Consider the following 16,416-nt stretch of genomic DNA (forward strand, 5'->3'; position numbering starts at 1 on the left):
CATAGTAACCTGGGAAAACAGCATTGTACTATCTTAACCAGTAGGACCTGACTTAGCATCTTATTTCCAGAAACTCTGGGTGATATTCATTGTATTCTTTACATTTGTGAGGAACACAGAAACTTTAGAAAAATCCTGAAGAATTCTTTGGGAATCAACAGCTCCTGAACACTCCCTGGGGATTTTCTATCCCATGCTGATCAGTGGAACACTCTCTGAGGTATGTTTTATATCTGCACTGTCCAAAGTGGTAGTACCTAGCTTTATAGGCTACAGCGCACTTGAAATGTGCCTAGTGAGACAGAGGAACTGAATTTTAAATTGTATTTAATATCAATAAGTTTCAATTTAAATAGCCATGCGTGGTTAGTGGGTGCCGTATTGGCTAGCACGATTCAATATTTTTCTCTCTCAGTCATGTAAGATAGAGTCATTACTAGTCAGAGAAAGACTACAAGTCTGGAATCCTCTGAGTAGAATCAGGGTCTGCGGAGAAAGCTGGAAAAGAGACAAGGATTGATTTTTTTCCTCTGAAGTCAGAAGTATTATATCTTAGACATATAAAACAAGGAAGTTAAAATTTGTTGCTTCGAATAAAAATGAATAAATAATTCAGCAGAGAAAGTATGAATTCTCTTCATCGGCTGGCACATACTCTTGCACAGAGAATGAAAATACAAAGAATATTTGTATTTACTTTAATTTAAATAAATTTTTGATACAGCTTTTAAAAGGCTTCATAATGAAACATGCTTTTAAGTACCTTATTTTTAGTTAGGTTCTAAAAATACAAACCTTTAATCAGTTCAGTTCAAGATAAAGTAGATTTAAAAACACATTGCAGTCTGAACTGACTTTCCAGAATAATAAAAGGCCTCATGAAACTTTTTACCCCAAGAATTGTCATTTTAAATTCTTAGCAGGTCTGTCATTTAAATCAGGCACTGTGCAATTTTCTATCACCTATATATATAAAAAAATCCTGTCTCTTCTGCTTTGTGCTCTGCCCAGCTTCAGTTTTTATCTCATTCTCCAGTGCCCTCCTGAGCTGCCTCTTCTTACTGAAAATTACCCAATTCATTTTAAAGATTAAATATTTTTTTAAAAGAAAGATTATCTAAAATTTGCAGAGAAGCTAACCAGAATATCATAAACAATGCCTCAGAGGATACTTCCTGATGAATAAACACTAGTTATTTTTAGAGGCATCTGGATTGGTCTGTTAGCAGACAGATCACTAATGGCAATACTCAGCGGCTTTGGGAACTGGGATATACAACAGAATATGAGTGTAAGATGGCCAAGCGGGTGGGAAGAAAACAATGCTCAACTTTCCTTTTTTAATCTTTTCATTTTCCCCCCTCATTCATGCTCAAAATTTAGAGGTAAAATTAAAGTTGAGAGTGATAAAATGCAGATACTGTCTATTTTGTCACACTAGACTTGAGGGCACTGACTGACACACTTCCATAGACCTTAAACTGTTAAGATAGTGATTTTTGTTTGATTTTTTTAAAATACCAAGATTCAAACCAACAGAGTAGTTTAGCTATGTCAGGAGATGATGTATACCATTATAACCCAATTGTTTTATATGCTATAATCAATTATGACAGATTTATGGTAAAAAGAAACAAGTTTAGATTCAATATGTAAAAACTAATGGAAGTGTTAATATGGTGCTGGTTAGCAGAAAATAGAAAAAGTAGTTTGTTGCTAAGACTGAATTTAAACCAGGCATACCCAAAGAATGTAGCTCATGGGGTCAATAAAAGTATGAATTAGCCTTAAGAAACTATTTTTTAAAAATTATTTTCTAGGTACGACAGAATCATGATCATTTGTTATGTAACTGGTTATATTTCTAATCATCTATAAATTTGGTTATTTTCTAGAATCAAAATACATTTTTTTGTGTTAGTATAGAAAACAGGATAAAAATTTATGTTCTACAATATTTTATTTGTGAAGAATTGATATAACAACAGAGAATATCAATTCTTAACATTAAAATTTAACATCAGTGAAACTTTTAAAAATGAATGAAAATATTTACTTATATTCTCATGATCAAAACATTTGACTTTTAAGTTGAATATTCACCCAATTACTTTAGTCTTGTATATGAATTGCCATTTTGGGAAATTACAAAGCAAAATTTAAATTAGGTAAATAAATACTTGGAAATCTTTATTTCTTCTACCTGTGACTCAACCCTATATTCATGAGAATACATATAGTAAAAAAAAAAAAAAAAAGCAAATTTCAAAGAAGTTATTGTAGTTTCCATAATCAAGTATTATGAGGCAAGGTTTTCTACCCTGATATATTTTTTCATAGAATCTTGAGACTAGAATACTTACACCACATGCTCACTGTCTTCCTCCAAGAAGAGGAAGCTCTATGGTTGTCAAGTCCTATGACATGGATAACATGCATGTGTATTACTTTGTTGCTCAATAATGAATCCACCTTTAGTATATTTAAATAACAGTTCCATCACAAATTCATACACCTTTCTCTAAAAAGTTCAAAGTGAGCTTAATAATATATCCATTCAATGCTCACAGCTTCTGTAGATGATAGACGATACTGAGTATGCAAATAAAGCGTTTCTATATTCAGCTCTAGTCAGATTAAATTTTATAAAAATAACTACTGTGCTACATTCCAAGTTGTGGTATAGAACACAGCATTCTACATAGTGCTGGCTCAATAAATATGATAATCATAAAACTCATAAACAGTTAATTTCATCAATTAACCTGGGTTCAGTGTTTTCTAACAATTGATTAGAAGGTGATATTCTATAGATAAAAACATGGTTTTGTCTGTTAATTTTGCCAACAAACACCAAATGGAGTTTTGAATCTTGACAGAATAACACTTGTATCAGAAAAACAAAATCAGGATCTGGAAATTAAAGCCAATTATCGATATTTAATTTCAGAAAATTTATATGTGTTTTAATGAACCCTCCCATCTCCCCACACCCCCAAAAAGAATAAAACAAGATTCAAACAGGAAGTTTATATGAGCAAGATTTAAATGAATCAGTTCCTAACAACTGTTAAGTACAACCTTTTGGAAATTAATTTGCATAATGATAATCTACGTGTGGTAGGGTTGAAATTATTTAAACGACATTATATTTCACTATTTAGTCTTGCTTCACCACTGCTTTAGCAGTGAATCTTTATAAAATGTAATGCAGCTAATGAGGTAGCTTTTTAACTGAACAAACTGACAGGCCCCATATCTGCAGAGGCAGCTTGAAACCGTGCCCAACCTCTTGGCTTCCCAAGAGGCTTTTCAAAATTCAATAAATAACATCTGTAGGCGATGTTGGGTGCAGACCTAGCAGAGTGCGTCATAACACTGTGCTGGCAGAACAAAGAAACCATGACGACTGCCAAGTTTCCATGGCAACTGCTGCGAGGCTCTGAGAGTATAATAGCACATCAATCACTGTCCAAAAGAACTTCATTATCAGCTAGAAAAAACCTTTAGGATCTGTTTAGTGTGCAATTGTGGGTTAACTCACCTCAAAGCCTTGCTCTCTAGCAAAAGTGGCAGCTTCCTGAAATAAAAAAAAAAAGAACAGTTAATTATAAAGTGCTAGGTAATGAAGAAATAGTCCATTTTGAAACTCATTCAAACAGTCTCTTTTTTTACACAATTATCTCAATATACCCGCATAGTTCAATTTTTATTCTTACACCAAAAAAGATTTCTTTTTTCCTTGGTATAAAAAAAAGGGCAGCATAATGTCAACACACTTCACAAGTTGGAATAAAGAAGATGTAGTACATGTTTTTACTGTAGCTGTCACAATGAGTTCAGGTGTTTTGACCCCAAAAAAGAAAGACAATCATTTGAAACCTAAGGAACATGCTGGTGGTTATGTTTTTAATTAAAACAATACCTTTCAGAAAGCTCTTCTGTAGAGAAGAATGCCTGCTAGTAAATGTATAGATTCAGAAAAATCACTACTTTGTAATCTCTAATGAGATTTATTTGGCAAGGGTCGTGAATGGATGCTAAATTCATTAGGTGACAAGATGATGGCAAACTGGGTATTTCATGGAATCAAAACATCACAGATTACATGTTGGTCGCAGGGAGTAAAGTATAACTTTATAATAGAAGGATCAAGCTGCCATCATTACCTTAACCCAGAGATCAATCCTATCACTTATCATTAATGGTGGGATCACCAAATATTCCGTACCTCCTGTGATGATGCAGTATAAACTACACAGCATCACATATAAAGTTTTCTGACAAAACAATTTTTTAAATAAACTCATCAAAACTTTAATTCAAGAACTTGCAGTCTACAGAAAACATGGAGGATAGGAGAAACAAATTCAATGATACACTGAGAAAGCAAATGGACACATTCATAAGGTAGGATGTTCTACAGGAAAAAGAGCTTGGTCTCCTCAAAACGTCGATGTCATGATAAAGTGGGGAGGGGAAAAATGTTTTGAACAAATCAGCTATGTAAGACATTTTTGGGACAACTGGAGAAATTTGGATATGAAATGGGAATAAGATAAGATCAAGAGTCATCAATTTGGTAAGAAAAATGTCCTTAAGTTTTAGTAGTTAATCCTGAAGTATTTAGGGATAAAATGGCATGATATATGTAATTAACTCTAGAAGTCTTAAAAAAAAATTAAAGTGAAGCAAAAATGGCAAAACATTAACTTTTAAATCTAGACATGTTTAGTATTTCTATTTTTTGTCTATTTGAAATTACTATAAAAAGCAATCCAAACAAACCCCTCTTTTCCTTTGATATAAGATGACAGGGTAACAAAAGTTGAACATTAAAAAAGATCATTTAAGTTTTTTAATACACAATGTTTTTCTAGATATTAAATATATTAAGGGTACAAGCTGATGAACATTATTATATACCCTAATGCTCTAATAACAGGCTATCAAATGACAAAAACACATCTGTGCAACTAAATCTTTTCCTTTTTTTTACCCTTTGCTTTGTGCCTATATTTTAATTTTAGGACTGATACAGAAAATGGAGGCAATATTACTTTTCAACTCCACTTCCCCCTTGAAAATGAAAAAAACTGCAGACAACTGTCAAGAGCCTCTACATCTTAACTTACATTCCTCCAGAATTATCTTTGCCAAGAGATATTAATAGAAGGATGGGATTTGAGCCCGAGTAGTGAGCAGATCCAACCCAACGAAAACGACTGCTGTACCCAACCATGTAAGGCAGAAAGTACAGTCGATGTCTCTAGCACAAATTTGGGTACTATCTACATGTTAAAGAAAACACTGGGGAGAAAAGTAAGTATGTACTTATGATCCAATACACTAATAACAAAGATTTAAAGAACCATTTTGAGGGTTTAAAAAGGCTGAAATAGATGATTACAGCTGAACATGGAAGTTAATAGAAAGTGATGAACTGAAAGTACAACTCCTTAGGTTGTTCACTAGAGAAGCATAGGCTGATCGAGTTAGCCTTGGTAATGTAGATTAAATTAAAAAACTCAATTATGATCTTGACAATTGGTGCAAGCAAGGTTAGCCTCTTTGACAATTTATTTACAATAGAACTATGTCTACCACATAGTCAGTAATATTGGTACAAAAGATATCAAGGTAGCATTTTTCCAAGCTGTCCTATTCAAGAATTAACCAAGCTAATTCTTATATGAAAAAGATAACTGAAAAGCTCAGCTGGAACCACTTATTTATAAGGAACTTTCAGAGGCATGAAAGAATTACAGAGTGTGAAGAATCAGTATGACTAAAATTGCACTAAGACACAAAAACTCAAAGTTCACATATAGTAGTTTTATTGCTTTTTTAATGTCTAGTTTTGCTCATAGAAATCTAAGCAGCAATTAACTGTGATCGGTTATGGTAAAGTAGAACTGACTAATTGCAAGATACACACAGAAATGTCAGATTGCTATTCTTTAAGGAAACCAGGCCCTAGGACACTTCCCCGTCTGTAAACTATCCCAAGTGCCAGCATATTTCTGACTGAGAAAGGACATGCTGAAGAAAAGTCAACTCAATTTTCTATTTTAGAGCGCCCTCACACAGGTTTGCAAAACTGTGCCCTATCACTGAAAAGCTAAGCACTTGCTCTATGGCTAAAAAGATCTTATCTTGTAACTTCCTCCCACCTTCCTCCTTTGATCTTGGACTGGTGCCCCTAGTCGCTCCATTAGAGAAGGCAGATGGCTCACATCACTGCAGACTTTCCCACAGCTAACCTCTGATCTGAAGGTGTCTGCAGATACATCGACGGAACATTTATTTTTCCCTCTCAGCAAAACAAATAAAACAATATAGGGCAACAGTCTGACCCAGAAGAATTTTAAGCAGAATTTTAGTCCTCAGATTCACTGCGTAGAATGGCAGAAAGAAAAAGCATTAAGTCATAAAGTAGGGAAGAAAAAAGGGGCATACATGGTGGGCAGAAGAGTAAGGCACATTCCAAATATCAGGGGTAATTCCAAGTGAACTGATCACACTAAATTGAAAAGGACTTTTTAGTGTGCCTTTGCAGTAAAAGTGAGAAAAGAAAACAAGCAAGTCCCCATCTGTGCTGCCCCAGGGCGCCACGTACTGAGTTTCACAAATCTAATGAAGCAGTCAGGTTAAAATCCAACCACAGAGTGGATGTGACATGTGGAGAACAGCTAAGGTTAGAATAGAGAAGCAGGGCGGTTCCTAATGCAGGTGATTATCCATGTGATAATCATTATATTTACAGGCTTTCCATTTTAGATCTGACATCAAAAATCACAAAGGAGGAGAGATTAAGGAAATAAACAACTGACACAGAAGCTTTCCTGCTCCCCTGAGAGAGTAGCACTTTCATTCATGCATGACAAGCAACAAAAGCAAAATCAAACAGGCCAGGAAAAAGTACTTTAGAGAAGGCGGGATTTCACATTAATACTTCTTTCCATTTTGATAACTTTCACTATTATTCAGTTTCTCAGGTCACATTTTAGAATCAGTTCCCACTGTCATCTATGCTATCATACAGTATCATTTCTGGTTTCCAATGAATGATACTCACATAATATGTCTTTTACAACAACAAAGTCATTTTTTCCTTCCTAGAATTGAGTGTTGTGAATAAAATGACATATAATTAAAGTCTTAGACTCTCAGCTACACCACGCTATTTAGGGTTTGCAGTAGGCTTGCTGCTTCACCAATCAGGCTAAAAAAGGTGCTAGTGAAACAATAACCAAGTATAGTTTTTTTTTGAGTGGAGGTTTTTAAAAAAAGATGAAATTCATGGTTAATGAAAACCCTGGGATATTTACATTAAGAGCCTAGATAAAGGGATTAGCAAGCCACTCTTTAAAAGCACATCCTCAGATTATATAGGAAAGAATGGAGAAACTTTTTTTTTCCTTTTTTTATGTTAGATTTTTTTTTTTTTAAGAATGGAGAAACTTAAGTGCTTGTTTATGTATATATATGAAAGACAAATATTTCCTTTATAGTAGTTCCCCCCTTACCCACGGTTTAGCTTTCTGTGGTTTCAGTTACACATGGTCAATGGGCAGTCTAAAAATATTAAATGAAAAATTTCAGAATTAAAAAATTCTTAAGTTTCAAACTGAGCACCATTCTGAGTAGCATGATGAAACTTTACACCATCCTGCACCATCCAATCCAGATGGGAAGCATCCCTTTGTCCAGCTTATCCATCGTGTATAGGCTACTTGCCCATTAATTACTTGGTAGTCATCTTAATTATCAGATTAACTGCCACAGTATCGCAGTGCTTGCATTCAAGTAATCCTTATTTTACTTAACAATACCACATTCACATAGCTGTTATTAAAGTAATATTATTATAACTGTTATATCTTATTAGTTATTATTAATAATCTTACTATGCCTAATTTATATATTAAACCTGTTGGAGGTATGTATGTATAGGAAAAAAACAGTATATATTATATAGTATATATGTTTGATATTATCCATGGTTTCACACATCAATCGGGGGTCTTGGAACATACCCTCCTCAGATAAGGAGAACTACTGCATTCGATTGAGGAGAAACCTATTTTCTTTACATTTGTCTGATAACATCCCAGTTTTAATTTATAAAGTAGAATTATTTGTAATTGATATTAAACTAAAACCATAACATCCATAGTCTTATTTCAATTTCAATGATTTATTTCCAGTTTTACAGAAATATAAATGATTCCTGTATATTGACCTTGTATCCTGGATTGCCAAATTCACTTAATTAGTTGTAGTAGCTATTATTTTGCTTCTGTTAAGAAAGGTAGTTTTCTATGTTCCTGCTTACCACACCACAAAGTTATTTTGAGAAAGTAGCAAATGCCTTTTAAAAAATTCACCTCTCTTTTTCCAGGGTGATCTGAAAGGTATAAACTAAGTACCACCACTACCGTAGCTTATAACCCTTGCCTTCCCATTTCCTGGTCTGAACTACCGAACACAGAACTATTATCTGCTTGCTTATGTTATACCACTTTACTCTGTAATCGCAGACATGAGGATTCCTGGGCAGAGGCTAAAACTTCATGAACTGAAGCAAAAAGGGAGAAGGTCTAACTTAGGACCAAAGAAAGGTAACTTTTGACAATCCATAGAGAGAAAACCATTCATCCAAAACAAACTACTTTTTCTCCAATGCAAGGAGGAAGCAGAAAATTCACTGCGAATCCCCACGGTCCTTACTCAGCTCATATGATTCTAGAGCTTTGGGAAAAGCCCAAGGGGAATGGAGACACCAAAGCAGTTCTGTTGTTTTGTTTGTTCATCTCTCTATACAACAAGTTTTTAACCCAGAAGTATAGTTTTACGATAACAGATACTATTTCACTGCTACAGCTGTTGCAGATCTTACAATGGCATTAGACTTTGACTCAATAATATTTGAAACAATACTGTAAATCTTAAATGGCGTAGTATAAATGAGAGCCTAAGGCAGAATGTTATCTGTCTTGCTTGCTCTCTATAAATCTATGTATAAACATCTCTATATATAACATAAAATCCATATATTAGTACACATTGAGATGGATAATGCTCTCTTTGAAAGGCTTTAAATGCAAGATAGTAGTGGTCAGGAGGCAGTTACAGGCAAACAAAAAGAGTACAGGGCCTAGAGTCAGAAGACCTGTGCTAAAGATCACAATTTTACAGTTCACCTGTTATGTAATCTTGAGCAAGTCACTCGGTGTATCAGTTTATGTCAATGAAATTGAGGCCAACAATACTTATTTCGTTGGACTGTTGCTAGGAATAAATGAAATATTTAATGCGAAACTGTAAAGTCATTTTGCCTATTGAATTCAAGTTCTCAGTAAGATCTCTGGATAAAGAAATAAGTTCCAGATAACCAGAGTACATTCAATGATTTGGCCTATCTGTGGATCGTATGCGTAGTAGGCAGCCTTTAAACAGGCTCCCCATGATCCCTGACTGCTAGTATTCAAATCCTTATACAATTTCCTCCTCCAGCCTATCACTAGGCTGGACCTAGTGATTTGCTTCTAATAAATATATGACAAAAGCGATGTCTTGTTCAACCAACCCCTTGCTTACGTGCTGTCTCTCAGCACTCACTCTAGAGGAAATAAGCTTACATGTTGTGAATACCTCTATGGAGAAGCCCATGACTAACAACCAGTGAGGATCTGAGGCTTGCCAATAACCACGCGAGAGAGTTTGGAAGTAAAACCTCTCTTACCAGCGATATGACTATAGCCCTGGCTGACATCTTGATGATAGTCTTATGAAAAACTCTGAGTCAGAGGCACCAAGCTAAACTATGCCTGGATTCTCTATCCACATATTATATATGAAGAACCCAAGACTTAGTAACACAGCCAAATTCAGATATTTTCTCATTCAGATTATGTTAATCCTTAAAAAAATCCTCACAGAATCAAAGCATGGTCAATAGATCGATCACAGGGTGAGCAAATATGAAAAGGTAATTTAGATACATACTATCTAAATAGTTTTGTATAATTGATTGTGGTTAACCATTTCTTCGACACTGATAAACTGGGATATATTATCTTTTGCAAGAAATTCATTTTTTGGCATCAAGTTTAGTTTTAATTTACAATGTCTTTTGTTATTGGGAAGCAATGGTATCTTACTGAGATTAGAGTAAGATATTTAAGTATTGTTAAACCTCTAAGTCATGCTGATATTTAATATTTAATGTTTATTTCTTTTTATACAATATATCACAAAAGATGTTACTTAAGCCTCTAAATTTTTCCTCATGCTGTCTTTCTGACTATGAATTACCTTTTCTTTATGCTCTCTACAAAATCATTTATATACTTTCTTATGGGACTGCATTAGTGTTATACTATTTTCAATATACTATTTCTAATAAGGAAAAGTTTTTAATTTGTAAATAAAGTAAATGAAGACTAGAGAAAATCGTTAAGGAAAATATGAGCCTGGGAGCCCTTTTAAAAAATAAATTTCATTCACGAAAATATCTGTACTGGCTTTTCCAAGGAATATAACATACAACTTTTTGGAGATTTTCAATCTGTGCTGTGACATTTATTACCATATGCTTCCTGTCTGCAGAATACTGAATAGAAATATTATTTAACATTTATTGAGTGCCAAAAAAATCTGTGGGGCAATGTATAAGCTATAAAGACACTCATGGCCCCTATCCAATAGGTTTATAATAAAAATTAGATAGACAGTATATAAATTATACTTCAATAAATGTGACTGAAAAGAACATTAGGCAGCCAAAACACAAGCCAAAAAAATTAGGTTTAGTTTCGAATATATTTAACCCTTTCACAAAGTAATTTATTAGCTGAGATGTGTATTCTAGGAAGGAGAGATGTTCATTCCCGCCTTTAAACATATTTAATGGTGGTAACTAAGGAAAAGTTAGAAAAAAAATTTAATTCATCAAAATTTGATTGAATAGCTATTCAGGCTAACTTCTAGAACTCAAGTTTTTCAGTTTTCAATAAAAGAGATAATAGCATAAGAAAATTCTCAGGGCAGTAGTCCTCTTATTGGGTATTTTATTTTCATTTTTAATGACGTAACATGTGCTTGACACAAAGGAGGCACCCAACAAATGTTGATTTTCTTTATCATTTGATTTTATTCATCATAGAAATCACATAAAATAGGTATTTTTTACATTTCACAGATGAAAATCTGAAGATTCAAAGAGATTAAAGTATGTCCAAGACCATAGAGCAGGTAATTGTTATAGCTAGCATTTGGATCTGAGGCTTTTCGAATTGTCTGTGTTGGTCAGCTACTGATGAATTCTTTCAGCTTTTATATGTCTGAAAAAGTATTTCATTTTCTGTTTTCAAAGATATTTCTGCTGGGTATAGAATCCTAGGTCAACAATTTTTTTTCTCTCAGTACTCCATGGTCTACTTTGTGTTTTTTTTTTCAGATGATAAGACTGCTGCCATTCTTATTTTTGTTCCTCTGTATATAAATGTATCTTTAAAAAAACTGGCTGCTTTTAAGATTTTTTTCTTTATCATTGATTTAACGTAATTTGATGATATTCCTTGAACATCCTGGATATGTGGGTTTATAGATTTTATCAAATTTAGAATATTTTCAGCCTTTATAACTAAAATATTTTTCTGTCCTCTCTCTCTCTCCCACAGACTCCAAATATATATACTTGAGGTTGTCACAAGTTTGTTACTGTTTGATTTCGAAGTTTCTTTCCCTCTCAGTGTTTAATTTTGAATAGCTTCTACTGCTATGTCTTCAAGATTGCTAATTACTATTTTTTTCTTCTTCAGTGTCTAATTTCATTCAACACATTTTTCATCTGTAGATGTAGGATCTTTTTAAATTTTTTTCCCACATCTCTCCTTAATGGGCTTATGCTTTCCTTTACCTTCTTGAAATATAGAATATATTTAGAAATGCTAATCCTTGTCAACTAATTCTAATATCTGTGCCATTTTTGAATCCATTTCTATTGATTGATGTTTTTCCTCATTATTTTCCTGCTTCTTTACACACCTGATAATTTTTTCCTGGATGCTAGAAGTTATAAATTTAATGCTTTTGGGTCTTGGATTTTTTGTGTTTCTTTCTATATTTTTGAGGTTTATTCTGAAGTCCAATTAGGTTACCTGGAAACAGTCTAATCCTTTCCAGGCTATTTTCAAGCTTTGTTGGGTGAGATGAGAGTAGCCTTTAATCTAGAGCTAATTTGGTATCCTATTGATGTTAATATCTTTCTGACATTACTAAATAAAATGTTCCATTTATTAGAGATTTCTCCACTCTGGTTATTGGAGACATAAACTATTATCGGCCTTGTGTGAGTTTGGGGAATACTCTGCCAAGGTTTTAACCTTGGCCTTGAATAATTTCCTCACATACATGTGCTGATCAGTATTCAGCTGAAGACTCCAGAGGACCCTCTGCAGATATTTAGTGTGTGTATGCTCTGTCTCTGTGTAGCTCTCTCTTCTTTGGTACTCTCTCTTGCAAATTCTAGTCACCTTGGCCTTCTTAAATTCTTAACTCTGTTTCAATTCAGTTGGACCACTGGGTTTGGAATCCCCCTTCTTTTACTGCATACTGGAAACTCTGTTTAAGCAGAATGCTATGGCAGTTGTGAGGATTCCCTCATTTGTTTCCCTTCTCGCAGGGATCACCCTCCTGTGCTGCCTGTTGTATAGTATATGGAAACTGTTGTTCTATTTTTTTGGTCTGGTTTTACATTATTTATGGAGGGAAGATAAATCTAGCCTTATTTCTTCATTATTTCCAGCAGAAGTTCAGTGTGGATCCATCTTAAAGTATAGATCCTAAAATATTTTGGCACGTTCAACAAATCTCTATTTATTGGTTAAAAAGGCTTATCTATCAGGGCAAAGACAAGATAGATTAACAATTTATCTTAAGCATCTCACACATTGCTTTTACATCTTACTGAACAAAGGATATAGTTTCTTTATTTATAGCTGCTGTACTCAATCATAAACATCTTACTTCACCAACAATCTATATTTGAAACCTTCTGAAGAACTCTACTCAGTTCTAAACCCTCTAATACTTAATATAACCTATACTTTCATCATTTTCTTGCTTTTTGTCTTATTAACTAGAAAGCTCTAGATAGCTAATAAAATCTTTCCATTTTTTTTTTCTGGTCCTTTCTTTCAACCAATAGAGGGCTCTACTACCATATGATCAATACATTATGCCTGGGGTCAGCAGCCTGCAGGATAAATTTAGTTCACCGCCTGGTTTTATAAATAAAATTCTACTTGCACACAGCAATGCACATTCATTTGCATACTATGTTGCACTCATGCTATCACAGCAGAGTTGAATAGTTCAACAGAGATCATATTACCTGGACTTTTATGGAGAAAGTTTAAAACTAATAGAACAATGCCATCTCCTGCATTATGGTATTAGTAGGATATTACAAGTTTCAAAATAGACTTTTTTTTTCTTCTGTACTGAGTCACCAGTGAAGGTCCTATGGAGAGTAGGCTCTCACCTGCTAGCCTTAAGTAAAATGTATATCTTTTGATGGGTCTTATTTCCTTCATTCACTGGGGAAAAAACAAACAAAACAAAACAAAACAAGAAAACAAAAAAACTAAAAACCAAATCACTTATATTAATAAAAAGACAATAAAAGACAAGATAAATAACCAGTTTAGATTCATGTTTAGGTGGGACAATGAGAACATTACTGACAAGTGCGAAACATTAAGACAAAAACAGGAAAGGAAGATCTCAGATGGGGAGACATCAGTATTCTTGTTAAGTGCCTTTCTAATAATTTCTTTCTCTTAGTTCAAATGTGCAACAATATCCTTTATATATTCCATATACCATGCACAGTAATTCCCAAGTTGTCAGGGTGTGCTAATCACTGACACTATAAACCTCACTTTTCAAATGGCCCTTATTCTAGCCTGAAAGTCTTGTAAAATTAACTCTTAAAAAATAAGGTAAAAACAAAATGAGAACAAACAATATATAAAACACAGAAGTGGACAAACATTGAGTATAGTTTTTATTTTCACACTTTACTAAGAGCAAAGTGGCAAGGGTAAAGTATGAGATATGGCAGAATAATACAGATGTTAAAAAGAGAGCATCAGTTTCTAGTTGTTTTGACTCTAACTGCAGAACGTATCTCAAAGCTCCCCTATTTCTTGGGTCCCTTGGTCTTTTGAGGGAGAAGAGCTAATAGAATTGGAAGTCCCAGCAATGTTCACAGTCCAAAATATTACTGGATACAATAAAAAAAGAAACTTACAGGTCCACGTTGTAATTTATTAATATAACAAAATATGGTAAAACAGAAGCACCTAGTATCTTACCTCTAGTGAAAAAAAAAAGTTAATTCTCCCAGGTGAGAATTTTAGTCTATGGATATGCATATAACACATCCCACCAAAATATCACCAATAATCAGTATTCTTTTCTTCCTTCCTGACAGCTGACTCACAATAATTATGTACAGAGTGTATTGTAATGCTGCCTTAGAAACAAGTCCAATATAGACAATCTTAAAATTTTCACAATGGCCAGCAGGAAGTAGCAAGGATAGCTATGGAAGTCACAATCAACAGAGGTCTCTTAAGGAAAAAAAATAAATAAATAAATAAAAACCAGTGATAATGAAACTACAAAGAAGTTAAAGGAAAAAAATCTAATGTTTATGAAAAAGAAATCAGTCAAATGTATAAGTCAGGCTATTAAAAAAATAATCACAGAAAGGTGATAGAAAAACACCCAACAAAGATGTAGCAGGTATTCAATAAATGTTAAATTGAAAGCATGATTCACCTACCCTTGCTATATGAAAAAGAGATAAAGTTGAAAAGATAGTGAATACTTCTGAAAAGCTCATACTGCATTTGATAATAAAATGCGAGCCAATCATTTTAGTCTATAAACTAGAATCAAGACTTGTCTATCTACCTCTCAAACCTCTTGTTAGAATCTGAGACAACACATTAACCAATCCTACTATGTATCTTAGGTGTTTTGTAGTCTCCACATCAAAGGATGAGGTTGAGTATCAAGAGTACATTGGGAATGGAAGGTAACAGCACAGAAGTAGTAACATACTGGCATTTTTATTGTCCTGAACATTATAAAGTGATTGGGCTAACAGATGAGATTTTGTAACAACAATTTTGACTTATTGCGCATAGTATTACAAGTGACTTTTACCTACATCCATTTCAGAAATTTTTTCGTTGGTTACCAATCTTGACCTTTGTGAATAGGACTTGATCTCTTTTCTCAAGGGAAGGATTTCTGCATAGTGGAAAATTTAGGAACAATTATTTTAAGATATGAAAATGAGTACTTATTTCCTTTTATTCTTTCATAGGTTTAATTTCAATCCCTCTCAAAATTTCTTTGTATTGCCAACAACTCTTCATTTGCTGAGTAAATATTTTTGGTCCTTTAGGTCTTTGGTTGATTTTTCCCATTAACTCTTGCATGTCAAGCTCTCTCATTTGGATCTTCCAATTCCAAAGGATAATTTAATAGGTGAGAAATGGGACTTTATTGATGTTTTAGAGTTCAAATTTTCCCATCATCTCCTAGAAGCTCTCTTCCCTACTTTTTTTGTTACATACCTTCTTTCCCTTTCTCTATCACCTGTTTGTCTTCTTTCTCTTTTGTTAAATTCCCTAATTACAGTGTTTCTCTAGTAATTCAGTTATTGACTTGTCAATCTTGTCTTTCTTTACATTTTGGGGGTAATTTCCCTTATTCCTGTCATTTAATATTAGCATCAGATATTTTGCCTCACTTCCAGAGTCCCTTTGACATTTTCTTTTTCTTTGCATTGGACAGCTTCTAAATTCTGCTAAGTATATTTTATAAGCATAAGGCCTATAACATCGACAGCCTTGTTTCCATTCCTACTGACATAAACCTAGGTCAGGCCTGGGTTTGACCTGTTGCCTAGATTACTGCTACGGTCTCTTAACCAATCTCTGGTACCAGTCAGTTTAAATGCCTCCTTGCACACAACCATTAGATTCATTTTCCTAAATATCAACTCTGATTGGCCTTTGCTGAAAAAGCTACCTATTGCTTCCAGATAAAAGTCCCATTCCACAGTCTGACTTTCAAAGGTCCTCCAAAATGTGGCCCTACTTTTTCTTTCTAGCCCGATCTTTTACTATTTTCTTATACATGTACCAGATGCCATTCAAACTAGAATACTTGTTATTCTCTGAACATGCCTCAGGCTTTTTTGCCTTCATGCCGCCTTGCACATGTAGGCACTAAATGAATTAGAATATCCTTCAACCACCCTTGTCAAAATCCTACCAATCCCTCCAGGGTTAGTTCAGCCATCTTCTGCTTAATGGAAGCCTTCTT

General features: G+C 33.9%; 1 protein-coding gene across 3 annotated transcripts in view; it reads right to left on the reverse strand.

Annotated features, from left to right (window-relative positions):
• ADK (adenosine kinase) overlaps window positions 1-16,416 on the reverse strand; it is a 450,591-nt gene that overhangs the window by 79,506 nt on the left and 354,669 nt on the right. For all 3 annotated transcript variants that reach the window (XM_015592153.2, XM_015592155.2, XM_015592154.2), the window contains exon 8: window positions 3,545-3,580. In XM_015592153.2, coding sequence (XP_015447639.2) covers window positions 3,545-3,580 — 36 coding nt within the window. The remainder of the gene's footprint in view (window positions 1-3,544; window positions 3,581-16,416) is intronic.

This window comes from Pteropus alecto, unplaced genomic scaffold (genome assembly GCF_000325575.1).
Source record: "Pteropus alecto unplaced genomic scaffold, ASM32557v1 scaffold155, whole genome shotgun sequence".
NCBI classification, from domain to species: Eukaryota; Metazoa; Chordata; class Mammalia; order Chiroptera; family Pteropodidae; genus Pteropus; species Pteropus alecto.